Source organism: Pimephales promelas, chromosome 9 (genome assembly GCF_988280905.1).
Source record: "Pimephales promelas chromosome 9, fPimPro1.hap1.1, whole genome shotgun sequence".
NCBI classification, from domain to species: domain Eukaryota; kingdom Metazoa; phylum Chordata; class Actinopteri; order Cypriniformes; family Leuciscidae; genus Pimephales; species Pimephales promelas.
Window position 1 is genome coordinate 873,355 of NC_142777.1, and position 26,148 is coordinate 899,502.

The 26,148-nt window shown below is 39.3% G+C and overlaps 2 protein-coding genes across 3 annotated transcripts in view; both read left to right on the forward strand.

The window, feature by feature from the left end:
• The window catches only part of maml1 (mastermind-like transcriptional coactivator 1), a 28,259-nt gene extending 18,761 nt beyond the window's left edge, over nucleotides 1-9,498 (forward strand). For both annotated transcript variants that reach the window (XM_039653717.2, XM_039653718.2), the window contains exons 4-5: nucleotides 2,137-2,281; nucleotides 7,745-9,498. In XM_039653717.2, the coding sequence (XP_039509651.2) occupies nucleotides 2,137-2,281; nucleotides 7,745-8,625 (1,026 nt within the window). In that variant the 3' untranslated portion in view covers nucleotides 8,626-9,498. The remainder of the gene's footprint in view (nucleotides 1-2,136; nucleotides 2,282-7,744) is intronic.
• A 424-nt stretch (nucleotides 9,499-9,922) lies between these two features.
• ltc4s (leukotriene C4 synthase) lies at nucleotides 9,923-17,457 on the forward strand. The gene is made up of 5 exons (XM_039653764.2): nucleotides 9,923-10,054; nucleotides 12,266-12,365; nucleotides 12,453-12,523; nucleotides 16,936-17,017; nucleotides 17,108-17,457. Exons 1-5 carry the CDS (start codon nucleotides 9,973-9,975, stop codon nucleotides 17,256-17,258), a joined length of 486 nt encoding a protein of 161 aa, XP_039509698.2. The 5' UTR covers nucleotides 9,923-9,972; the 3' UTR covers nucleotides 17,259-17,457.
• Nucleotides 17,458-26,148: the final 8,691 nt, after the last annotated feature.

The following is a 26,148-nucleotide window of genomic DNA, read 5'->3' on the forward strand; positions in this document are numbered from 1 at the left end:
CCACTATACCCCCACTATACCCCCATTATACACCACTATACACCACTATACCCCCACTATACCCCACTATACCCCACTAAACACCACTATAGCCCCACTATACCCCACTATACCCCACTAAACACCACTATACCCCACTATAGCCCCACTATACACCACTATACACCACTATACACCACTATACACCACTATACCCCACTATAGCCCCACTATACACCGCTATACACCGCTATACGCCCACTATACACCACTATACCCCACTAAACACCACTATACCCCCACTATATCCCACTAAACACCGCTATACCCCCTCTATACCCCCACTATACCCCACTAAACACCACTATACCCCACTATACCCCCACTATATCCCACTAAACACCGCTATACCCCCACTATACACCACTATACCCCACTAAACACCACTATACCCCACTATAGCCCCACTATACACCTATATTACCCCACTACACCCCCACTATATCCCACTATAGCACCACTATACACCACTATACCCCACTATACCCCACTATAGCCCCACTATACACCTATATTACCCCACTATACCCCACTATATCCCACTATAGCACCACTATACACCACTATACCCCACTATACCCCACTATAGCCCCACTACACCCCCACTATATCCCACTATAGCACCACTATACACCACTATACACCACTATACCCCACTATACCCCACTAAACACCACTATACCCCACTATAGCCCCACTATATCCCACTAAACACCGCTATACCCCCACTATACACCACTATACCCCACTATACCCCACTATACCCCACTATACACCACTATACCCCACTATACCCCACTAAACACCACTATACCCCACTATAGCCCCACTATATCCCACTAAACACCGCTATACCCCCACTATACACCACTATACCCCCACTATACCCCACTATACACCACTATACCCCGCTATACCCCCACTATATCCCACTAAACACCGCTATACCCCACTATAGCCCCACTATACACCTATATTACCCCACTACACCCCCACTATATCCCACTATACACCACTATACCCCACTATAGCACCACTATACACCACTATACCCCACTATAGCCCCACTATACCCCCACTATACCCCACTAAACACCACTATACCCCACTATAGCCCCACTATATCCCACTAAACACCGCTATACCCCCACTATACACCACTATACACCACTATACCCCACTATACCCCACTATACACCACTATACCCCGCTATACCCCCACTATATCCCACTAAACACCGCTATACCCCCACTATACACCACTATACCCCCACTATACCCCACTATACCCCACTAAACACCACTATAGCCCCACTATACACTGCTATACTCCCACTATACACCACTATACTTCCACTATAGCTCCACTTACCCACGATACACCACTAAACAGTAGAGTGTGGTGTTGTGTACATTTTTATTTCAAGATTCTTTGATGAATAGAAACTTTAAAAGAACAGCATTTATCTGAAATAAAAGCTTTTGTCACTTTAAACACTACACTAAGTCTGGGTCAGTAAGATGTTTCATTTTATTTAAAAGAAATCAATATTTTGATTAAAACGATTACAAGTGAAGACATTTATAATGTTACAAAAGTTTTATTTCAGATAAATGCTGTTCTTCTGAACATTCTATTCATCAAAGAACCCTGAAATAAAAATGGACACAACGGTGTTCCACACTGATAATAATCATAAATGTTTCTTGAGCATCAGATCCTCATATTAGAGTGATTTCTGAAGGGTCATGTGACACTGAAGACTGGAGTAATGATGCTTTGATCACAGGAATACATTACACTTTACTATATATTATTCACATAGAGAACAGCTGATTTACACTGGAATAATGTTTCACAATATTACTGTTTTTTTAATCAAATAAGTGCAGCCTTGGTGAGCAGAAGAGCCTTCTTTAAAAAACATTAAATCTTACAGATCCAACACTCTTGACTGATAGTGTACATTTATCAATAATAACAATAATTCTCTAATTACGTCTACAGTGTGCCATTCACAGATCTGCCTCTAGAGGGCAGCAGCCTCACAAAAGTACTGAGAAGCTAATGTGTGTGTGTGTGTGTGTGTGTGTCAGGAGAAGCAGCAGCAGCTCCAGAGGCATCTGACCCGTCCACCGCCCCAGTACCAGGACCAGCAGAACCCGTTCCAGCAGCAGTTCAGCACTGTGCCCTGCCTGGCCCAACAGCACCCCTCGGCCTTCCCCGAACACACACTCTCCGGTACACACACACTCACTGCTGCTTTACACCGCCAGTTACGCCTCAGATCAGGTGCCATTTACAGGGTACCCGCGGGTCTTAAAAGCCTTGAAAAAGTCTTGAATTTGATTGTCTCAAATTAAGGCCTTAAAAGCCTTGAATTTTGTATACAAAGTCTTGGATTTTGTTACAGAGGTCTTATTTTTTATTTTATTTTTTGCCTTTCCTAGGATTAAGTTCATACCGTAACAAAATTAACTAATGTAGGCTAATTCAAAATGTATGCAGCGTTGAGTGCCCCTCGCGCTCCACGTTATGGCAGAAATAGGATCGCGTGCGCACCCGTTACTATGGTTACTAGGCATCAGAGGTACAGAACAAGATAGTATCTAGCCTAGTTTAATCCGCTATGGCCACAAATGACAGAATTTAAACCCCAAATAAGAGCTTTTCTGTTGAAAGAACATATTTTCTACCCGGTCTTTTCGATATCTGGCAACCATCCGCGTGCTCTCTCTACACTGCTGAAGAAGCGCGGATTATCTGAAAACACACACAAGCTGGAGTGCAGCGATCTTTAAGATTTTCTACTTAAATTAAAGTGTCATTCAGTCGGTCTGTGTTCTGTAACGAGCCGCTTGCGCTGTTTGTGCGACTAAATCTGCGTTCAAAATGCAGGCTGATATCCAGCAGTGTTCATACGAGCAAGAATGCAATGTTTATATCCAAACGATTTCAAATGTGACATTGATTTTATACAACAGTAAAAAAGAAAAGATAAATGGTAACATTAAGTGATGTACATTTAAAACAGCATTGTCAGGCTTGCTCTATAACGAAATATGGGGCTTTGAACGAATCGTGGGATTCAATGAATGAATGACTCAGACTCGCTGATAAAGATAACGAGTTACCGCCACCTAATGGCGATTTTAATGTTTTCTTAACATTGCATATTTAATGAACATTGTTTTATTTTTTTAAGCATTTTTTTAAAGGTATTATTAAGGTAAATAAAATGAAACGGAAAAATTGATTAAAGGGGGCAAAGATTGTCCCTTAATGGAAATGGTGTGAGTGCAGTATAAGTGTAAGAGAGAGGGCTACAGTACGGCACTCTAAAACATTGGAGAACCACTGAACTTAGGAAAAGGGATAATTATGTAGAACTGCACACGTGCTACTGCTAAAGAGTGCAGTCTCAATAATTTATCATATCATATGCTTAATTGAATTGGCCTTGAGACAATAATTATGACATTTTCTGCCTAAAGACTACATGTAAAATAAATAACTTCCAAAAGCAAAGTAACTGCAGTTTGACTAAAAGTTGACAAAAAATGCTAAGACTTTTCATCAACTACAACTATAAGAAACAGGATGACTCAAATGGGATTAAGACAGATGAGCATTTTCGTCTGAAGACTAAGACTAAATAAAAAAATGGCTGCCAAAATTAACACTGGCCTACACACACATGCGCGCTACAACGCTGTTGTGTATGTATAAAATATGACTGATAATTTAAGTAAAATGTTTTATTTAATTCAAGTAGCCTCCTTGCTTGTACATAATTATTTTCTAGGGTTTGAAATGTATACAGATTTTGAAATACTTCTGTCGGAATGGGTACGAAGTTGGCATTGAATTTTATCTGAAATGGTATTAAAAAGGTCTTAAAAAGCCTTGAATTTAAGTTGGTGGATCCTGGGGGTTCCCTGCATTTAGTTGGACACGCTAGAAATTAGTGATGACCAAATATTTAGATCACGGTATTTTTATTTTTTTATTTTTCAAAATGATCTCGGCTTCACTGTATATGATGGTATTTTATTTATTTAAGCATTTTCTACTGAGTGAGAGAGGAAATACTGCAGTAGATTGTACTATTTTACTGTCATGAGTGAATAAATTCACAGTAGTATTAATACAGGTTTGCAAGAGAGATTAAATGAAAATAACATTGAAACTTCTCTAAAGAAGTCAGTTCCCTTCTCTTATAAAAACACTTTTGCCTGAAGCGTGCAGAGCTCGTGTTTATTCAGCGAGGCCAAAGCCCGCCACAAAGAGATTCAACAAAAGCCAGTGTTGATCTTGTGAACCGAAGTATGTGAAACACACTAATGTCAGTTATAGTGTAACCTCTCCGTGTTCACCGTCAGGCTCAGTAACACACACATCTGAGCTCACCAGTGAACTGTGAAACACACTCTCAAACAGCGTTGTGTTGTTAAAGCCACATACACTGGTATTGCGGATTATTAAAAAAAAAATTATAATTTAAAAAAATAAACAGCGGTGTTGTTCGGTGTGACCCGGTATGCCGCCCAGCAATACTGTAAATGTGATGTGGACCTATCCGCTCCTGACCAGCTCTCAGTGTGTGTGAGTGATGAGTGATCGCCCGGTCTGGACCTGAGGCGAGGAGGAAGCTACACCTGTGTGTGTGTGTGTGTGTGTGTGTGTGTGTGTGTGGCGTGAGCTTCCGTCTCTGTAGGGCAACACAAGCAGCCTTTTGTTACTCGTCAACAAACAAGCACACCTGATTTGCAAGTGTGTTTATTGATAGACTGATTTGAATGGCAGGAGCACAGTGTGCTCAGTGTGTGGAGGGCCGTTACACACAGCCTTCTTCAGTTGTCTGCGATCTGTGTTTGGATACAGGCTTTTTCCTGCAAAGAGAAAGAAATATAAATGTGGTGAGAAGGTTTGGAAAGCAGAGAAGCCCACAGGAAGAGACTCTAGTGTAGTGTAGAGGGTTGTTGGTTATGAAATATTGTTCAGAATGAAATGAAAATCCACTGTCTTCTTTTCAAAGCCATGTCATGGATATTATTGTGAACGCCAGTAATATTTTTGACCCTTATAATTAATATTTAATCCGAAGTGAAGTCCAGTGAAGTGTTTCTCCAATCATTTATTCCTCTTAAGCTCACCTTGAGTGCCATGCCCGCATCTCAGCCAGAGCTCGGCCGATTAGGAGAACGAGGTCTGCCCACGATAACCGATAACCCATTCATCATCCGATAGCTTTTACAATGGAGACTGAATGAAAACACACATAACACACAGTGCTGTACTTCATTACGAAACTTGGAAAACTCCTCAAAGCGAACAAATCTTTTTTTCGTGTCATTCAACGAACGAAATTAATGAGTTGACTCGAAAAAAGATTCGTTCATTTTGTCGAACAGGAGAGTCACGAACGCGCATCACAGAACAGAGCAAGGCGAGCATTTGAGCTTATAAAACTTAACTTGTTATTTATTTATTAAATGAGCGATCGTTTCGCTTGATAAGACCCTTATTCATCGTCTGGAGTCGTTTAAAGCCCTTTGAACAGTTTGCACTGAAACTGTCTTTTGGACCTTGAACTTTAAGATATACAAATGTATTAGTAAATAATGAAATTAACAAATGAACAATGCTATTATCACCCTTAGTAATGCTACCCATCTTTAAACATCACACAAACGCCATAGCACTGAAATTAGACCCAGATGTGTATTATGTGTGTACTCGCCAGCCGCATTTCCATTACAGATTTGCGCAATTTTGTGATGTTTTCTAAAAGTCGATTAAACAACAACTATTGTGAAATGACATCATTTCCTGTCTCGAATTGCCTGGAAATCTCCGTAATTATTTTCACGATATACGAGTTTTTGCGAAACTGACGCGCCTACTCTCATTTCCCAACAGCTGATGATGTAATCTAAATATGCTACAGTGATGATGTAATGCACTTCTGATTGGTCTGCATCATGACACCGTTTGCTTTGTCACTAGCTTTAAATATGCGTAACAAATGCACCAAAGACCAGCTGGAGATAACCTAACGCAGAGAGATGCTAACAAGCGTTACAGTAAACATTAAGGTCGGGTATACTTGCGTGTATATTTTCTGTCACGTTGTTTTAACCGCTTGAGGTGCTATTGTTAGCGGCCTCAAACACACTGCTGTTCTCCGTTAATGCAGCATCTAGGCTACACATGAACTACTTATGATATCGAAACACGTACTGTACTGTTTCACAGTTAGCTGTGACACTTCGGATGTGGATCATGAAACGGTAACTTGAACTTGTGGAGTTTGTTTTGACGCTTACACCGTGTCCTAACTACACACGACGCCGCGACAGGTATCTTTTCCATGTTAATCAGAGTTTTTGTCCTAACCAGACGCGACGGCGACTCGCGAAGTTTCTACTCAGTTTTCTTTTTCTGAGTTGGCTATAATTTGTTAAAGGGTTAGTTCACCCAAAAATGAAAATTAAGTCATTAATTACGCACCCCCATGCTGTACCAACCCCGTAAGACCTTCGTTCGTCTTCGGAACACAAATGAAGATATTTTTGATTAAATTTGAGAGCTGTATAACTACCACATAGACTCCTAAGGGACTGCCTCTTGACGGCCCAGAAAGTCAATGAAGAAAATGTTTAAATATCCCAAGTGACTACCGTGGCTCAACTATATGTTTATCAAGCGACGCGAATACTTTTTGTGCGAAAAAACAAATAACGAGTTTATTCGACTATTTCTTTTCTTCCTTGTAGGCCAGAAACGAGATTTCCACGACGCATGCGCGAGAACTGCGATCTGCTTACACTACTTCAGTTCAGTTCTCGCGCATGCGTCGTGGAAATCTCGTTTCTGGCCTACAAGGAAGAAAAGAAATAGTCGAATAAACTCGTTATTTTTGTTTGTTTTTTCGCGCAAAAAGTATTCGCGTCGCTTGATAAACATATAGTTGAGCCACGGTAGTCACTTGGGATATTTAAACATTTTCTTCATTGACTTTCTGGGCCGTCAAGAGGCAGTCCCTTAGGAGCCAATGTGGTAGTTATACAGCTCTCAAATTTAATCAAAAAATATCTTCATTTGTGCTCCGAAGATGAACGAAGGTCTTACGGGGTTGGTACAGCATGGGGGTGAGTAATTAATGACTTAATTTTGATTTTTGGGTGAACTAACCCTTTAATGTTTTGATTTTTTTAATAATGTTATTTCTTGATTTGATTATGTCCTTACCCATTTCCAATGCGAGTGCGGGCCAACACCCACACGCTGTTCTGCATGGCTGTGATTTTTGAGTGTGGCGTCTCACAGCCGCGTCGCGTCTAGTGTGGACAGACCCGCTTGCTGTCGCTGGAATTTTATCGCGTCGCATGTAGTTAGGACACGGTGTTAGATTTAAAGCGCGTACGGTAGTGTACTGTAGCGTTTCACGGTGCGCTTTAAATCCACATCTGACATGTAAAAAACAAACTCCACGAGGCATTAGTGGTAGTTTTTATTTCTCTCTCGTACTGTATAATGACAGCGAACCCTTCTCCAGCATCGCACGCAACACAACACAGTATCGGTACGGACTTGTGCCGAATCACAATAAAGAACACGGCAACTTCATTCGCAACTTTATTGCTTTATTGATTATTTTCTTGCTGTCTCTAATCGCGAGTGCGGTCTACTCTGTTTCAGGTCCGTCTCAACCAATAGGAAACGTCAACGCCCCCGGGACGCAGCGGATGTTCTCTCAGACGCAAAGCATGATGGGAATGGGGAGCGCAGTCCCGACGGCCGGGCCCTCTCCGGCCGCCGGTCAGGCAGACATGAGTCTCCAGTCCTGCGCGGGCGGTCTCGACGTGCAGCAAGTGCTCTACGGTAACATGCCCATGCACCCCGGCCAGCAGAGGGCGCAAGTGTCCAACATGTCCAGCGCGTACCGGCAGAGCGTGCTAGCGGCGCAGCAGCACCTCAAGAGCCAGCCCAACGCCGCCATGATGAAGCAGCAGCAGCAGCTAGCACGACTTCCCAACGCCATGGCTAATGCTATGCCCAGCGGTCTCCAGGGTGCCTTGCCCACTCAAGCCCAGTCCTGGCAAACACAGGCTTCCCAGCAGCACCCAGTTCTCCAGCCCGGCTTCCACATGCAGGCCAGATTACCCAAGCTTCCCAACAGCGCCCCGTTCCCTCAGGGGGGCATGGGCGGCAGTGGGGCGGGTCGCATGAACCCTGCACAGATGATGCCCAGTATGAGCCAACAACGGACAAATCTGCCCCAACAGCAGACGCCCCAGCAGGCGCAGGTGCCGAGCCAACCCCAGCAGGTTCTGCCGGATCTGGGGCCCTTCAGCCAGACGCAGGCCGGACCCAACCGCACCACGGCTCTCCAGTGCAACCAGGCCTACCAGCTCAACCGGTCAGCCAATCAGCAGCTCCAGTTCAGCTACAACAGCCAATCAGGAGCCGGCTTAGCCGGGTTCCCTGCGGAGACCGATCTGGTGGACTCGCTGCTGAAGAACCAGTCGACCCAAGAGTGGATGGACGACATAGACGAGCTGTTGGCCAGTCACCAGTGAGGAGGGCACGGAGTGTTCGTGTAAGACAGCGCTCTACTACTGAACCTGTGAGTGTGCGCGATGACCCACAGGCCTGAAACTTGCACTCTTGAAGATGTGCTTTACAGAGTCTAAAGCAATAGTTGACCCGATAACTCGTGAGGCGGTGCGCTGGCGGGCCAGTCCTGCTCCTGGAGGGCCACCTGAGCGATTCATGACCATTCGTTAGTTTTAAAGGGGTGGCTTATCATTTATCATTAATTAAAACGGAAACTTTTTTATGCATTTTTGGCTGGTCAACGGTTGAGAGTTTGAATGAGGAGTGCTGAGCCTCCATTGGCATCCACACACACACACACATGTGGCCCTTCAGGATCAGAAAACTGTGTGTATGATCATAGTTCCACTGGAGAACAGAAGGCATTAGGGAGTAAACTCGTCTGTAGTTTCTTTAAAACACATGGATTGAGTGAGTTTAGAAAGTAGATGTTTGATCAAGTGTCGAGTGTAGATGAGATCTGATGAACTCTACACTTCTCCAGTGGACATCTCATCATTACACTTTCTTATGTTACACTACACTTTAATATTATTTTATTTCTTCCTGCAGTTGAGTTCGAGAGACCCGTAGTTGTAGACGTGTGTGTTGGTAAGAGGGGTGACGTTCCTGTTGGTTAGGGTTAACTCTCACTTCATCGCTGATTCTGTGACAGGATTTTTTTGTATATTTATATATATATATTTTTTTGTATGTATGCAGTTTCTATTGTTCAGGAGAAGATAGATCTTATTTTTATATGTACATTGTTGCAAATTTTTGTAAGTATTTTATACTTTTTATTATGGTTCTCTGTAAAACAAGAGTATTATGTAAATATAGTTCTCTAGAAATGACCTTGTTTGGTGTGTTTATTTAGGCATGTTTTGAATCATTTGTGCTTTTTAAAGGAGCTCCGTCTGTCAGTCATATTAATAATAATATTAATAGTATTTTATTTTGATTATGTTTTCTATGTAATATTTTGTCCTTTCAGGGGAATTTTATGGTGTTACATTGTGCAGTATTTATAATCCATTTATTCAATATGAGCATAGACCTGAAAATTACAGTACGTTTCCATCTTAAACTGGTAAATCTCGACTTCGCAGTGACACAAGTTGTAAAAAGTGAACTTAAACTTACAGAATTTTGTTTATTGTAATGAAAGACATGTAAAATTTTAATTTGTATATACTGACAAAATACTATTAGTGATGTAATGTGGGTAATATCTGTGACCCGCCCAATCTAGTCATGCTGGTATAAGTGAAGGAAGAGCCAGGGCGTGTGGTTTGGACACACACACACACACACACACACACACCCGTATGATGTCCCTGTCCGCAGGAGTGATGCTGGATCAGGTCGTGTTGGTCGCGGCCGTCACAGTGCTGGGATTGATGGAGCAAGGTAATTATGGGCTGGTCAAATCAATGTTAGTCAGTCTGCTCAGTTTATATAAGTGCTTGAGCAACTTTAACTCTTTCAAGTAGGTATATGTGTAATAATTTGAAGAAGGAACACAATGTTGCTCAATCATGTGATGGTTGGACTTTAAACTGACTAAACTCATCATCATAAACAATCATCTTGTCTTGTAGGCTTAGGATATATTAGAGGATTAGCCTTGAAACGAGTGAACAAAGGGAATATTACAGAATAAAACAGTTAGAGTTGAACGTCAAAATAAGGCTTGGAAGTTAGTTGGACAAACTTATTTTATCACGTGTTCTTGTGTACTTAAACGATATGAGGGTGAGTAAACTATCCATTTATATATGGCACAAAAGATGGTATTTTAAAGATCGTTTTGGTAGTTGATAACAATACTGAGACGTTTTTATCAAAATATCGAAAAGTTCATTAATTAATGAAATGACATGAACTAACGCAATACATTGATGTCGTAGCTATTAGGCTATCTTTCTTAACGTTAGTTAGCTAATGAACAAACAATTATGTATTTTTTTATGTTAGTTCACAGTGCATAACGTAACACGAGTGATTAAATTATGTTGGGGGAAAAAACAAAAATTAATTCTAAGTAGGCTAGTTAATTATTGTACGTGTTATTGTATGATAGAATTATGAACTATCCCTTTAAGAATTGTCAGAAGAAAAAATAATATCAGATACACTGAAAAGAGTTTTAATATGTTGTTGCTTCTCAGGCGAATGTCTGACAGCTGCTGCGGGATATTTGAATTAAAGACCAAACACCCGGTTTTAGACCGGGATATTTCGCAATGTGTGTTAGAGATTTGTTTGCCTTAACTTAAGCAATAAAGTAATAAGCCCATTGAAGCCGTTTCTAGGGGCCTATTGCTTTTATAAAACGGTTACTCCATAGAAATATTCATTTTAATGTTTATTTTATTCATATAATAAACACCAGCTGCAAAAAATATAACGGTATTACACATTTATTCCTCCGCCAAGCAATGTAGTTCCAAACAAATGCAGCAACCAAAGGGCAGCAACAAATCAACGGCAGTTGCGCAGTAATACGAATGTAATGCGGTCACAGGTGTGTGTTTGTTGAGTAATTTTCGATCGAACACGGTTTAACCAATCAGATTCAAGGACCGGAACTACCCGTTTTATAATTTTAAGTTAAAATCTGTGTTGAAGCCGGTATATGTAAAGGATAATTAATTATACAATTATTATTATATTATTACACGGCTGCTTGCCACATAAGTAAATTTACTTATTTATAATTAAACACAAAATATTGATCTGAGTTGAAATATTTGATTAGGTCTTTAAATGCAAAGCTTGTGTGGAGAGAGTTTCAGCGGCGAGTTCAAACTAGACGGATATTTAAAGGAATACTCCACATTTTTTGGAAATAGGCTCATTTTACCACTTCCGCAGAGTTAAACAATTGGGTTTTACCGTTTTCGATTGTATTCAGCCGATTTTTAGATATTTAGAAGAATATCAGTAACCAGACAGTTTCTGGTCTCATTGACTTCCATAGTATATTTTTTTCCTACTATGGAAGTCAATGAGACCAGAAACGATCTGGTTACTGATATTCTTCTAAATATCAGAAAATCTTCTGAATGGATTCGAAAATCGTAAAACTCGACTGTTTAACTCTGGGGGAGTTGTAAAATGAGCCTATTTCCAAAAAAAAGTGGAGTATCCCTTTTAGAGATACGGTATACAGTCATACACTTATTAAACAGCATTTCAACATATTAATAATTATGGAGATCAGAGATATTGACTTCAGATTAAACTGTTTCAAAATCTTACCTGTCTGTAACAGTGTACAAAAGAATGGACACAAAATGGCCGCCGCCGCGGCCCAGTCCACGATACTGGGTGGCATAATTAAATAACTGTACACAAAATATTGATTCGATTTTTATTATTGATTTTATCATCTCACCGAATGCAAAACTTCCACGTGGTAAACCCGTTCCTGGCGAGTGTGTAGCGCTGAGGACTGCAGTGACCCGGATGAGCCTGTGTTTCTGTGTTCAGCGGCTGTTATCTAGGAACATCACACCGCTGGATGGAGCGATTGACCAATCAGAGTCAAGCATTCCACCGTCCGTGTGATAACCATAGACGGTAGGTAATAACACGTGTATTCCCTGTTTCCCTCAGCGTACTTCTCCCTGAAGGTGATCTACGCGCGCCGCAAGTACTCAGTCTCTCCACCCGCCACCAGCGGCCCGCCCGAGTTTGACCGGGTCTTCCGAGCCCAGTGAGTCACACACACACGATATATCACACACACGATACGAGTGATGAGAGGTTTTGTCTCATGTCTGTCTTTATCTTGCTTTTCCAGAGCGAACTGTTCAGAGTATTTCCCCATTTTCATCTTCTCACTGTGGCTGGCTGGAGTCTTCTTCAGTCAAGGTGAGTCTCTCTCGACCTTCATCATCATCATCATCAGGTAGACTACTGACGGCTTCTTTTCAAAGAAGAACAAGTTTCCGATACTGAATAAAAAAAACGTAATTGTGACTTTTTATCTCACAATTCTGACTTTTTGATATACTGGGGCGGCAGTGGCTCAGTGGTTCATGTAGGTTGTTTACAAAGCGACCGACGACCACGACCGGCTCAAAGCCGTGAAAAAAATAAACATTGTGAGGCAAATGTACAGCGCTCTGGTGGCCATTGGGTCTGTGAAAGCGCTATATACAATAAATGCAGTCCATTTACCATATAAAGTCGCAATTCTGAGTTATAAAGTCATAATTGCGTGATACAAACTCGGAAATTGTTATAAAGTCAGAATTGCAAGGCATAAACTGAAAATTTTATAGCCTAGTTATTACAAGTTATACAGTCAGAATGACTTCTTTAAACTCGTAATTGTGAGTAATAAAGACAATATATCTCACAATTCAGAGAAAAGCCTTAAAGCTACAATACGTAAGATTTTATGCAGCTAGAGGGCGCTACATTCAAAACAACAACAACGGCTTTGCTTGATGACGACGTCGTGGAACGCGGAATGATGGGAACTGTTGTTTTCAACTCCACCGTGGATAAATCAGTCAGACGGGAATCGAAAATTAGTTGTCGTGGATGAGATAAAGTTCGATTTCTATAAACGTTGCGTTAAACATTAAACTGAAATAACCGCAAGAAAAGTAAACAAGTTATCACAGACGTTAGGGGAGAGCTTGAAACACTTTTCAGATAAACGTCGTTTTCTAAGATACAGCCAACAGTATTCGCGGTGAATATGACCTTACGATTTTTCACATCGTATAGATAGATAACAAGAATACTAATTGTTTCGCATGGTTTACTGACATGAAATTTGAACACAGAACACGGTGAATCACGTCACCTGTCGAGTAAAACACATGCAAGATCGGCGTCTCTTTCTAGTTCGAGTTTTTCACGAAGTTCTCTCCATTTAGGAAATGCCACACCGATGTTGAGCTGGTTTTATTTCTCTGGGTCGTTTTGTTGACCCGTTCGTTGACGTTTGCGTTTATGAATCGCTAAACAAGCTGACGTTTGCTGCTTGCTAGACGCTAACGCACAACTACAACTTCCGCATTTGTCCAGGACTACACGCAGTACGAGCGGAAACCGAGGTAACGCGGATATGACGTGATTGACTGGCGACACACGCCCCGTTTCCTCGGTTAAAATCTAAATTTTCTCGCGATTTAAACGTTGTTTGAAACATTTGGAATATTGTAAGTTATCATCTTAACTAAAGATATAACTCTGGCCTTGTGATTTTGGGATATTTTAATGCAAAAAATCTTAGGTATTCCACCTTTAAAATAAGGATACAAATTATTTCACATAATTTCTTGGCTCAATTGGGAACATTTTATTTATTTATTTATTAATAATTTCCCCGACCGCAAAATATTTTTGGTATTAGCAATACAACATTTCATGGTATGAATAAGACTAGCTCAAATCCCGCCGTAATGGAGATTATTCATTGGAAATCAGATGTGTTGGCTCATTTCAGCTGTTTGCAGTGAACAAATCAAGCTAAAGTCACTGAAGCTCTGAAATGTGAAACCTAAGCTAGTCACGCTGGCATGTTTTCCTGGAATATTATTGCATTTGACAGAAACACACCGGCCTCAAAACGTCTTGATTTATTTACAGTAACAGAGAGCATTTATTGTTCATCTGATGTTCATTTGAGTGAAAAGCCAGGATGTTTGGTCAGTTCTGACAGGTTTAGAGGGGTTTAAGGAAGTTGACGGATGGTAAGTCCAGCAAACGGCCCGAGGCTGGTCTAGAAAGAGGAACTTTCCCTTGTTAGAAGTGTACAATAATACCTGCCTTGTTACTGTGGTCGACTATATTAAATTTATTTAGATTAAACAGCTCTCATCTCACACGGACTTCCACCATAATCTGACATTACACACCTCACATTTGCATGGACACAAAACATACTTTGAAAATGTTTGTGCAAAACAGTGCAGTCCTGTTGTTCTCGTTAAAAACTCTTCCGTTCAGATCTAAACGAGTGAAACACACCTGACATAAACTGCTGATCAATGATAGATCAAAACAAGCTTCACAGTTACTCTTCAAAAATAAACTTTATTTTTGATCTTTTTCAACATTAAATCTAATACTACACATATTTAACTATACAAAATTTGTATTGGTCAATCTCAGGCAACTTTATTTATTTTTTACAAGGTTCAAGCAAAATATGGACGCATGTTTTCTCAATCCTGTTACCAAAAATCATGTGTCATTTAAAAAGCAAGTTTAGAAGCATGTCAATTGATTCCCCACAAGAAAGTGTTTATTTTAAAGAAACTGTTGGTTATATGTTCAACAAAATTATATTTGTGCCAATAAAATCACTATTAAAGCAAGGTGTATTTTGATATAAAAAACACAAAGGCATTTTTTTCATTTTAAAGACGACCGAAGCCTCAAGCTTATATTTTTTTTTTAGAGTTAATTCATTAAATAATTGTATAAATTATGGGCCGAACAAAAATGATAAAAATAGTGGTTTAATTTTATTTATTTTTTAAGAAAAATAAACAAATAGTAACAGGACTGTAGGTAACAGGATTGAGTTTTTAAGCAAAAAGTTATCAAATATATGCCATATGGCCACATAGCATTGATGCTAATAGCGTGAGGACAATGAGCCATTACCAAAAGTTATTATTTTTAAAATAAAACAATTAAATCTAAGAAAACGTTTAGATAACAGGACTGTATGTTGAGATTGACCTTCTCATAGTTACAATTTCATCAAATATACAGAATCGAAAATGAGAGGAGTGACTTATAGTCGGCCCATTGCCTTCAGAAGATCCAGATGATGAAACTCACTGTTGAAAATGTGTCTTGTGGAATATTCCACGTTATTCAGCGGGGGGATGTAATAGTGTAACAGGACTGAGTGTAAACCTAGGGACATGACTAAAATCTGTATTTTATCTAAAATATTAGATCAAATGTTTTTTTCTTTTTTCATTTTAAAGCAAGAAAAATCTGATTTCTGAAGGATTTTAATCATAATATTTCATGGCAAAGTTTAGAGATACCCTTATGAAAAAGAAGTATATTTCAAGTTCATTTTATGTAGTATACTTAAGTAATGTTCAAGTATATTTTTAAGTATACATTATGTAGTAAGTATACTAATGTCACTATGTAGTAGTAAACTTGTAAGTGTACTATTTTAATACCGCTTGGGACTAAATTGGCCCACTTTTAGAACATAAAAGTATATGTTTAAGTGTACTATAAGTCTGCACAATTAGTTCATAATTATGTATCTCATGTGTACTGCAAGTGAATTTATGGGTATACTAGTAGTTTACTTTTTTTACTGTAATACTTATACAAGTATACTTTCAATACTTAATTATACTTTTAAATATGTCTGGATCAAAAGATTGAGTACAAGAACAGGACAAATATACTTGCTTTTCTCTCAGTATAACTCAAGAACACTTAAGTGTAATTTGAAGTATATTTCTGAGAAGTACAGGAAAAATAAACTGAAAGTATACTTTCTTATTTTTAGTTTAAAAGAAGTATACTAATGGCACACTTGAATAAACTTCTTAGAGAGTTGGGACATGCAGAAAATGCTATTTTTTTAGTGTTCTGTCGTTTTTGTTCATGTTTTTAATTATACGTTTTAAATTTGTAGTTAGCTAAATGTGCATGACATTTTGCTTAATAATAAAATGTATTTTAGAGATAATTTTCATTCAATTTTATACATATAAGGTCCTGGGGACAGAAATGTCACCCTTTCGGTGGAATGGCTCTACTATTACACTCTCATAAGCTTGTTGATTGGCATCTGTGGTTCCATGAAGAACATTTAAAGTCCCCCTGTGGTGTAAATCCAATTAATGTTGTTTATGTTTTTCGTGGTGTGTTTAATCTGCTTTAACACACACCATGTGTAAGTTGATAAGTGGACAGCATTGCTGAGTATTTCCTCCTTAAAACTGCAGTGAACCAAAAAAACATGCTGGTGTTTCTGACGTCACAAACCACCTTGTAACCAATCAGATCAACGTGTGATCGACAACCAGTGAGTGAGTGAGTGGGGGCGGGGCTCATTTGCATATTCATAGAACCACACATTCTAAATGAGGCAAGGGTGTCGAGTTACATTCAAGATATTTTAAGGCATAAAGACTTTTTTTTAAGGAAATAAACTTTTAAATGTGTCATTTTGGTGATCAAAGTTGAGTTTTAAGGGGATAAAATGATTGACTACAGGAGGACTTTCACTCGAAGAAAGAAAATAAAGGGTCTTTTAAGATGATTCTCTCTCTCTCTAGTATTGGCAGCGGTCTTCGGGATCCTGTACCTGTATGGCCGGTATCTGTACTTCCATGGCTATGCGGATTCAGCTGAGGGCAGGTGAAGCGCTGTGTGTGTTGATGTTGGTGTGTGTGGTCATTAATGTCGATGTGTGTGTGGTCAGTAATGTCAGTGTGTGTCCTCTGTTAGGCTGGAGCCGCTGTACTTCAGTGCTAAGATGCTGTGGGCTCTGATCGCTCAGTCGGGGCTGGGTGTCGTCTGCTCGCTCACACACACCTATCTGGGCCTGGACCTGCTGCACTCCTTCGCTCATCTACTGGGCCTGACTGAACACACATGAACAACCCGCAGCAATACAAAACATTCATATATCAAATATAGGCTGTTTATTACTGTTTTCTTCTACTGAGAATGTCCAATAGTGGAAGTATACATCTCACAGGAGAATATTGTCTTGTTTTTGTATCCTATATGTAATTTTACACAAATTACAACTTCACCAGAAATCACGCACAATAAAATATTCGGCTTCCAAGTGATATTTGGTCATGTTTAGTATGTTTTCTTCATACATCACTTCTCATATTTACTCAAGCTTTTCACAGACAATGCTGGATAGATAGATAGATAGATAGATAGATAGATAGATAGATAGATAGATCACACTGTCACAATACGTCGGGCAAAACCTCACTGCTTCGGGTTTTTCACAGAGTCACGGTGTCAGACTCACTAATACACTATAACAATCGTTGTGAAATAATTCTGTGACCATCTGTGACCACACTGCGTCGGGTCTTATTCAATACTTTAGAATTTCCTCAGAATTATTACAACTTCACAATCGGTTTTATGTACTTGGCTGCATACACTTTTTGAAAGTTTACTTTAGAAACAACTGCTTAAAAACTCCTCTTATAACACGCAGTAGTTGTGAAATAATTCTGTGGCCACACTGCGTCGGGTCTATTCAATTACTTCTGAATTTCCACAGAATTATAATAACAACTTCACCAGCTGTGTCAAATACGTTAGAAAACATCCACACATTTGTTTCAGTTACTTTAGAAACAACCAATCTAATATAACTCTGCCACCACACTACTTCGGATTGCCCGACACCAAGTTAGTTGCTTTAGAAACTTTAAACCCAACCGATACCCAACCCTACTTTCGAGGCTTATGTGAATAATATTACATTGTCCGCATACTACTATCTGTGAAACGCTAATCGTCTTCGACCATCTCTTTCTGCTAATGGTAGGCTACTGCTGTCCTCGTGCATTCACACCCACAAATAAAAGTAATTATTATTATTACTACTACTAGCTAACTAGCTTGTGACAAATCACTAACTCAATAGAGATGAACTGTAGTATGTTTACATATTACAGAACATTTGTTGTGCAGTATTGTGTACAGTCTGATATCCAATATAGCTATAGGCCTATATCGTTTTGTGTGTGTGTGTGTGTGTGTGTGTGTGTGTGTGAGTTTGTAAGAGAGCCATGATGCTAAATATCCAGCACGTTTTTATGAATTTTGATAGTCTAAAACTCTATTGAAGTTCTGAGTCTGTTGATCACCAACTAGTAGTGAAATCATCACAGATCCATTAATTTTGTTTGAATTTTTATCATTTTTTTCTGTGGAATGAGTATAGTGTTTGGTGAAAAGAATGGCATATTGACTGATGTCATAATTGTTTGCCAATGAAGTTAAGATGAAAATACTGGGGGAAAAAAGTGAGAAAATGCCAATTTTTGACACTTTTTTAGCCCTTAAATGGATTTTGTTGTATATTTGGAGTGTTTATAAGTACAGAAAAGATGAAATTATTCTCTTCAGGTGCTTCGTTTATATCTTTATATTCTGTTTTGGTCATATTTTTCAACGTGTTCAGATTTTTCTGTTTTCTATGACGTTTTTTGAGCAAGTGCGTCACAGTATTTGCAGCGGAACTGTCAAATAAGGACATTGACCACCGGTCCAACACTTCGAGCAATCCGCCATTATTATTTCTCACTCCGATTTTGTAGTCCGAGCTCAATGATGCAGAAGTTACGAGAGGGCAAGTCAAAATGTTCGGTTGTTGGATGTACGTTAGTGACCTGAAGCACTTCAAGGATTCCCACTTCAACAACCTCCGCCAGTAACGTTATACAGAAGGGTTTGCCGATCGACTTCGTCTGAATGAGGGTAAATTCCTTCTGTCTTTGGAGACGACGAACAGAGCATTTCAATAAGCTGTAAATATCGTTAATAAAAATAAAGTAGCTACTACTTTACTTTCTTAAAACACATGGTGGTCATGGTTTAGCAGTACCTTTGTCTTTCTTTGTTTTGGTTTTGAAGTAACGTTACACGTCTGCAGTATTATTGTTCTTGAGTTTCATCAATGCTCATTTTGCCTTAACCCTCAGGTGCTCTTCGTTTCGGAGTCACACTTGTTATCTTCCCGGTCAAAAGTGACCGGACACCTAAAAATGAAACTTTCTCCATCCCAGTAAAACCAATGCAATTTATTTTTGTTCTATAATATTTATTCTTTTTACTTTAGTATTTTGAGACAATTTAAATGAATTTATTAATATTTATGCAACATTTATGGTTTATTTTTGCCATAGAAACATATATATTATTTTCTATATATATATTATTTTCTTCAAAAAAATATTAATGCAGTATTTTAGTTTAATATAGAGTCTAGGCCTTCAGAAAAAAAAAATACTTTTTGAAGAAAATTAGCACCATCTGGTTACAGAATAGAGAAAAAGCGTAGAATCATGGTGTAACCACTTGATGGCATGTATAGCTCTCTATGGAGAGGCATGCAAAAGTGTGACTCATTTTTTTACGACCACTTAAATTGCTCGGATCATGACCTCAATTTTTTTGTGTGTTCACATACCCAATGCCGTAAAAGTCACCAAGTTTCGTAATTTTCTGAAGAAGCTGTGATTTTTAAATATTCAAAACAGATTTCTTTAATCACAATTTATTGGTGTTTTTGTGTATAAAAGTGTGTGTGTATGTGTGTGCGTAGGGGTGGGTATGTCTGTTTTGCACTCTTGATGTTTTAGAGTGTCACCCCTTCAATGCTGAGCACTTTTTTTCTGAATCGTGGCCGATTTGTAGATTGTACACACAAAAATTCTCAACGTTTTTGTGTTTTTGTCAATTTCCCATTCATTTCCTATGGTCGGTCATTTTTGACCGAAGAGCACAAGTGTGACTATTTTTTTACGACCACTTAGCATGCTCGGATCATGACCTCAATTTTTTGGTGTGTTCACATACCCAATGCCATAAAAGTCACCAAGTTTCGTAACATTCCGATGAAGCTGTGATTTTTAACATTTCAAAACATAAATTTTTTCGGTCAGAAATGACCGAAGAGCACCTGAGGGTTAAGTCTGTATGTTCATGTGGACTTTTTTTATATGCAGATGATTCTGCGCTATTGGTTTCACATAAAGATAAAAACATAGTTGAAAGAACTCTTAGTGTAGAACTATCAAAATTCAGCAGGTGGATGTCAGACAATAAGCTATCACTTCACTTAGGGAAAACGGAATACTGTTTGTGTCAAAAATAAAACTGAGAAGATCCCCTGGTTTTAATGTTTTAGTTGGAGATAGTGAGATTAATGTAAAGGACTCAGTTAGTTACCTTGGTTGTGCTGGACTGTCTGGAGTGGGCCAAGCGCAAAAGATGCTTCCCAAGGTAAATCAAAGAGTACGTTTTTTATCAAGAATCTCTAAGTTTTTGGACAAAAGAGCAATGTTAACTCTGGCAAGTGCTCTAATTCAGCCTTATTTTGATTATGCGTGTTGCTCTTGGTACAATGGTGTCTCAAAGCACCTGAAACATAGGCTTCAGACTGCTCAACATAGGGGTATAAGGCTTATTTTGAACCTCCCCATGAGATCTCATCTTGATATTTCTCATTTTGAGACTATTGGGTGGTTAAAAGTAGAAGATCGAGTTTCTCAGATTCACCTGTGCATGGTACATAGGACTGTGTATGGGGTGGTCCCCAAATATTTGAATAATTATTTTAATAAAGTGAGAGATGTTCACAGCTACTCCACCAGGGGCAGCTCTACTGATTTTGTACCTCCTAGAGTTAAGAGTAATTCAGGTAAAGAGTCCTTTTTGTACGTGGCAACAAGCTTGTGGAACAGGTTGCCAGGAAATCTAAAGATGATCAGAAGTTTAATAGGTTTTAAGCTGGCACTGAAAAAATGGCTCAGATGTCAATCTTAGTATGACAATATTATGGTTTTGTCTTGATGGTTCTATTTAATGAATGTGTGTGTGTATATGTAGGTGTGTATGTACATGTGTTTATGTATGTATATATATATGTGTGTGACGATTGATGCTTGATTAGTTGCCACTTGATTTGTTCCCCCCCCCCCTCCCCCGGACCACAATGGAAATAAGCCCTAAGGCCTTTTTGTGTTATCCTGACTTTGTTTTGTTTCTTTTAATGTATGGTGCAAAGATGTATCATATTTTAAACAGAAGGGTCAAATAAAATCAATCAATCAATCAATTTAGCTGCTGTGTTTTCTGATGCTTTTCTAAACGTATCATATTATCAATACAGATTGTTTGTGGTAAGATTTGACCGTAGCCATTTATCTTGTCAGTGTGCTTGTTTTAACAGCCCAGACAGCAAACTGACATTGAATCTACGTGGAAACGACGTTGATTTTGCTCATCGAATTAACGTTGAACCAACGTCAGACGCGGCATTCTTCAAAGCTAAATGAAAATCGAAAATTGGTTTGCTTTCATAACGTTGAAACAACGTTGATTTCAAGTTGATTTTCCGTTAGTTTTGAACGAATGACGCGTCTGACGTTGGTTCAACGTTAATTCGATGAGCAAAACAATGTCTGATCAACGTTGTTTCGATGTCATGTTTCCACGTTGATTCAATGTCAGTTTGCTATCTGGGAAGAGAAATAGTCGACTTTCACTAATAACACAAAACAGTTGACTCACATATCAATACATCCATATGATGAAGAGGTTGTTCTGCAGGTTCGTCATCGTCTTTATCGACTCGCTCGCTCTGGCTCGAATATGTAAGGCTTGATGGACAAGTCTTCTGTTGTTGACATTATAACGTGTGAATAAAAATGTTCTTTGAAGGTATCGTATATAATCGTATATCTCTAATCAAACTACAATAATGGCTGAACGTGGGGAGTTGAACCGAGAGCGGGCGGGGTGTGACGCATCTCCTTTTTATTTAAAGGGGCCGCTTTGAAACGGGTCGCTCAAAGACGCACATTAGAAAAGGGGCCTGTGGAGCTATAATAATGAGGAATTCAGACCCAAGCATTGCAGTTATGTTTTATATAGACAACAATACATTTAAAAAAAAATAATAATACATTTTTTACATTTTCTATAACGGAGCATATATTTGCACTAGTGCCTGTCTTTACAGCAAAACGACACTCGTCTTGAAACAGCCTCAGTGTCGTGGGTCGTAGGGTGTGAAGTGCTTGAAAGCTTTTTGATGCGCTGAACGCGAGTTCGAATCCGCCTTGCCGAACTCTCTCTTCTCCCTTTTCGAAACACAGATGTAAAGATGTAAAATGTAAAACCTAACATTAAGATCTCTAGCGTTATATTTTGCCAACGAACTAAAATTGAAACCATGTTATGGCGTTGCGCCATTATAATAACTGACATTAGAATAGCATCCAGTTTTTGCTGCGTGATTACTTTGCTCACGCGATCATCATGGTCAGGCTGCTGGTGTTTTCTCCTAAATAAAAGCTCAAGGGTTTATTTCTTGCAAGTGAAGAAATTAGGACAAAAGTATTTTATTTTTCCTAATGTAGGTTAAAATATACTTTTGAAATATTCATTTTCATTTACATACATTTATAGGCTATAAATGGATTTTAAAGTACGTCATAGGAATAACTATAAATCATTATTACATTATTATAATAATTGTTTGGCATCCTAAAACACCATTGATAATGTAATGCAGACTGAGACTCCCATAACTAGTTCATGAGATTGATGCATTTAACCTTAAAATGTCCAAAATTTTCTTGCGGGGGCCCCCGAACCCCCCTGGCACAGAGTCCTCCCAACATAGGAATTATTATCATTATTATTATTTTTTTTTTTTGCAAAAACACCAAAACATGAATTTGCTACGGATCATTAAGTTTACCTCAAATTCACAACAAGCATTTCCGTGAGCAAAGCTTTCAGTGATGATGATGGCTCAATAAAGCCATAGACGAAATGACGCCAAATTACAAGAGATATGCAAGCATTTTTTGTGTTATGGAACAAATCAGTGCCAAGTTATATCTGGAAAACGGGATGTCCTCATTCAGCTAAATAATACAAACTCAAAACTCATCATCACAGGGATAAGCGTTAACCCCCTCAGACCTGAATTATGTTTCAAGTTTCTGAAAAATATAAAAGTACATTTTCCCAGCTCATGAGGTTTCTATAAATGAAAACAAATGAAAAGAAATTATATACTTGCTTTCATTGTGATTTTTTTTTTGTCCATTCCAATGGACATCAGGTCAAAAAAGGTGTACTTCCCAAATATGTACCAACATGAAATAAATTAATAAACATAAAATTTGTTGGTCTATACTTTAATGATGAAAAGTCCGATGAAAAGTCCGTGGCACCAACCGCCATCCCATAATTCCACTGTCCACAAACCCACTATTTCTCCAATAACGCACTATTTTTTTAAAACTACTAACCCCGGCCTTCATGCAATAAGCTGCAAGTGGACAAAATCCCACTTGCAATTTATTGAGTGGGGAATAGATTGGAGAATATTTGAAAAGAAATGAAAAGATTGAAAAAACGGAGGCTGTAGACCCTTCCAGAGCTGAGATATCGAAACTCAATTTCGACCCGAAAAAAACCCGACAGTGTTACCCCTTACGGTTTTTTTTTTGGGCGAAAAATTAAGTATCCCCGATCTTCTCAAAACTCTGTATTCTGATAGACGGCCATGAGACTTATACCTGAGTGCAAAAATGGAGGCTTTAGACCCTTCCAGAGCTGAGATGTCGAAACTCAAAATATCAACCAGAAAAAAACCCCACCGTGTTACCCCTTATGTTTTTTTTTTTTTGGGGGGGGGGGGGATTAAGTTTCCCCAATCTTCTCAAAACTCTGGATTCTGATAGAGGGCCGCGAGACTTGGACCTGAGTGCAAAAATGGAGGCTCTAAACCCTTCCAGAGCTGAGATATCGAAACTCAAAAATTCGACCCGAAAAAAAAAACGGCAGTGGTACCCCTTTCGTTTTTTTTTTTTTTTCGGGCGAAAAATTAAGGTTCTCCAATCATCTCAAAACTCTGGATTCTGATAGAGGGCCACGAGACTTAAACCTGAATGCAAAAATGGAGGCTCTAGACCCTTCCAGAGCTGAGATATTGAGATCCCACGTAGCATTTATGCCATTATAAATATCTCAATATCTCAGCTCTGGAAGGATCTAGAGCCTCCATTTTGGCACTCAGGACTAAGTCTTTATATTTCCTGCTTTATATTTTGGGGTGAAGTGTGACCAGGATCTGGTTTTGATGAGATTCACACACTGACTGCGGTGTGTGTGTGTGTGTGTGTGTGTTTGCGTGCGTGTGCACCTGCTGTCTGGTCTAGTACACAGTAGTGCAGTGCCAGATCAGTGCTGTGTGTAATAAGCCCAGCAGTGTTTATGTGGATGAGTGCGTGTTGGCGCTGATTGTGTCCTCTTCACATCCGTTCCTCCACTCCTCCAGCATCTGACTGCCAACACTCACTTCAGTCCCTAATATGAAGACATGTTGTGATGGATCCGTGTCAATATCGGGATTTCGATAACACCTGGTTTGGCCTATACATCCTTTAACATTCTGATAGAGGGCCATGAGACTTAAACCTAAACAAAACGACAGTGGTACGCCTTACGGTTTTTTTTTACGGGCGAAAAATTAAGGTTCTCCAATCTTCTCAAAACTCTGGATTCTGATAGAGGGCCATGAGACTTAAACCTGAGTGCAAAAATGGAGGCTCTAGACCCTTCCAGAGCTGAGATATCGAAACTCAAAAATTTCGACCCGAAGAAAAAACGACAGTGGTACCCCTTACGTTTTTTTTTTTCGGGCGAAAAATGAAGGTTCTCCAATCTTCTCAAAACTCTGGATTCTGATAGAGGGCCATGAGACTTAAACCTGAGTGCAAAAATGGAGGCTCTAGAGTCTAGACCCTTCCAGAGCTGAGATATCGAAACTCAAAAATTCGACCCGAAAAATGAAGGTTCTCCAATCTTCTCAAAACTCTGGATTCTGATAGAGGGCCATGAGACTTAAACCTGAGTGCAAAAATGGAGGCTCTAGACCCTTCCAGAGCTGAGATATCGAAACTCAAAAATTCGAGCCGAAAAAAAAACGACAGTGGTACCCCTTACGTTTTTTTTTTTCGGGCGAAAAATTAAGGTTCTCCAATCTTCTCAAAACTCTGGATTCCGATAGAGGGCCATGAGACTTAAACCTGAGTGCAAAATTGGAGGCTCTAGAACCTTCCAGAGCTGAGATATCGAAACTCAAAAATTCGACCCGAAAAAAAAAACGACAGTGGTACCCCTTTCATTTTTTTTTTCGGGAGAAAAATTAAGGTTCTCCAATCTTCTCAAAACTCTGGATTCTGATAGAGGGCCACGAGACTTAAACCTGAATGCAAAAATGGAGGCTCTAGACCCTTCCAGAGCTGAGATATTGAGATCCCACGTAGCATTTATGCCATTATAAATATCTCAATATCTCAGCTCTGGAAGGATCTAGAGCCTCCATTTTGGCACTCAGGACTAAGTCTTTATATTTCCTGCTTTATATTTTGGGGTGAAGTGTGACCAGGATCTGGTTTTGATGAGATTCACACACTGACTGCGGTGTGTGTGTGTGTGTGTGTGTGTTTGCGTGCGTGTGCACCTGCTGTCTGGTCTAGTACACAGTAGTGCAGTGCCAGATCAGTGCTGTGTGTAATAAGCCCAGCAGTGTTTATGTGGATGAGTGCGTGTTGGCGCTGATTGTGTCCTCTTCACATCCGTTCCTCCACTCCTCCAGCATCTGACTGCCAACACTCACTTCAGTCCCTAATATGAAGACATGTTGTGATGGATCCGTGTCAATATCGGGATTTTGATAACACCTGGTTTGGCCTATACATCCT

Excerpts from the sequence above, each read along its gene's own strand:
- ltc4s (XM_039653764.2), top strand. The coding sequence starts at position 9,973 with ATGATGTCCCTGTCCGCAGGAGTGATGCTGGATCAGGTCGTGTTGGTC. Across the intron at positions 10,055-12,265 it reads GCTGGGATTGATGGAGCAAG|CGTACTTCTCCCTGAAGGTG; the intron begins GTAATTATGGGC and ends TGTTTCCCTCAG. Across the intron at positions 12,524-16,935 it reads TGGAGTCTTCTTCAGTCAAG|TATTGGCAGCGGTCTTCGGG; the intron begins GTGAGTCTCTCT and ends CTCTCTCTCTAG.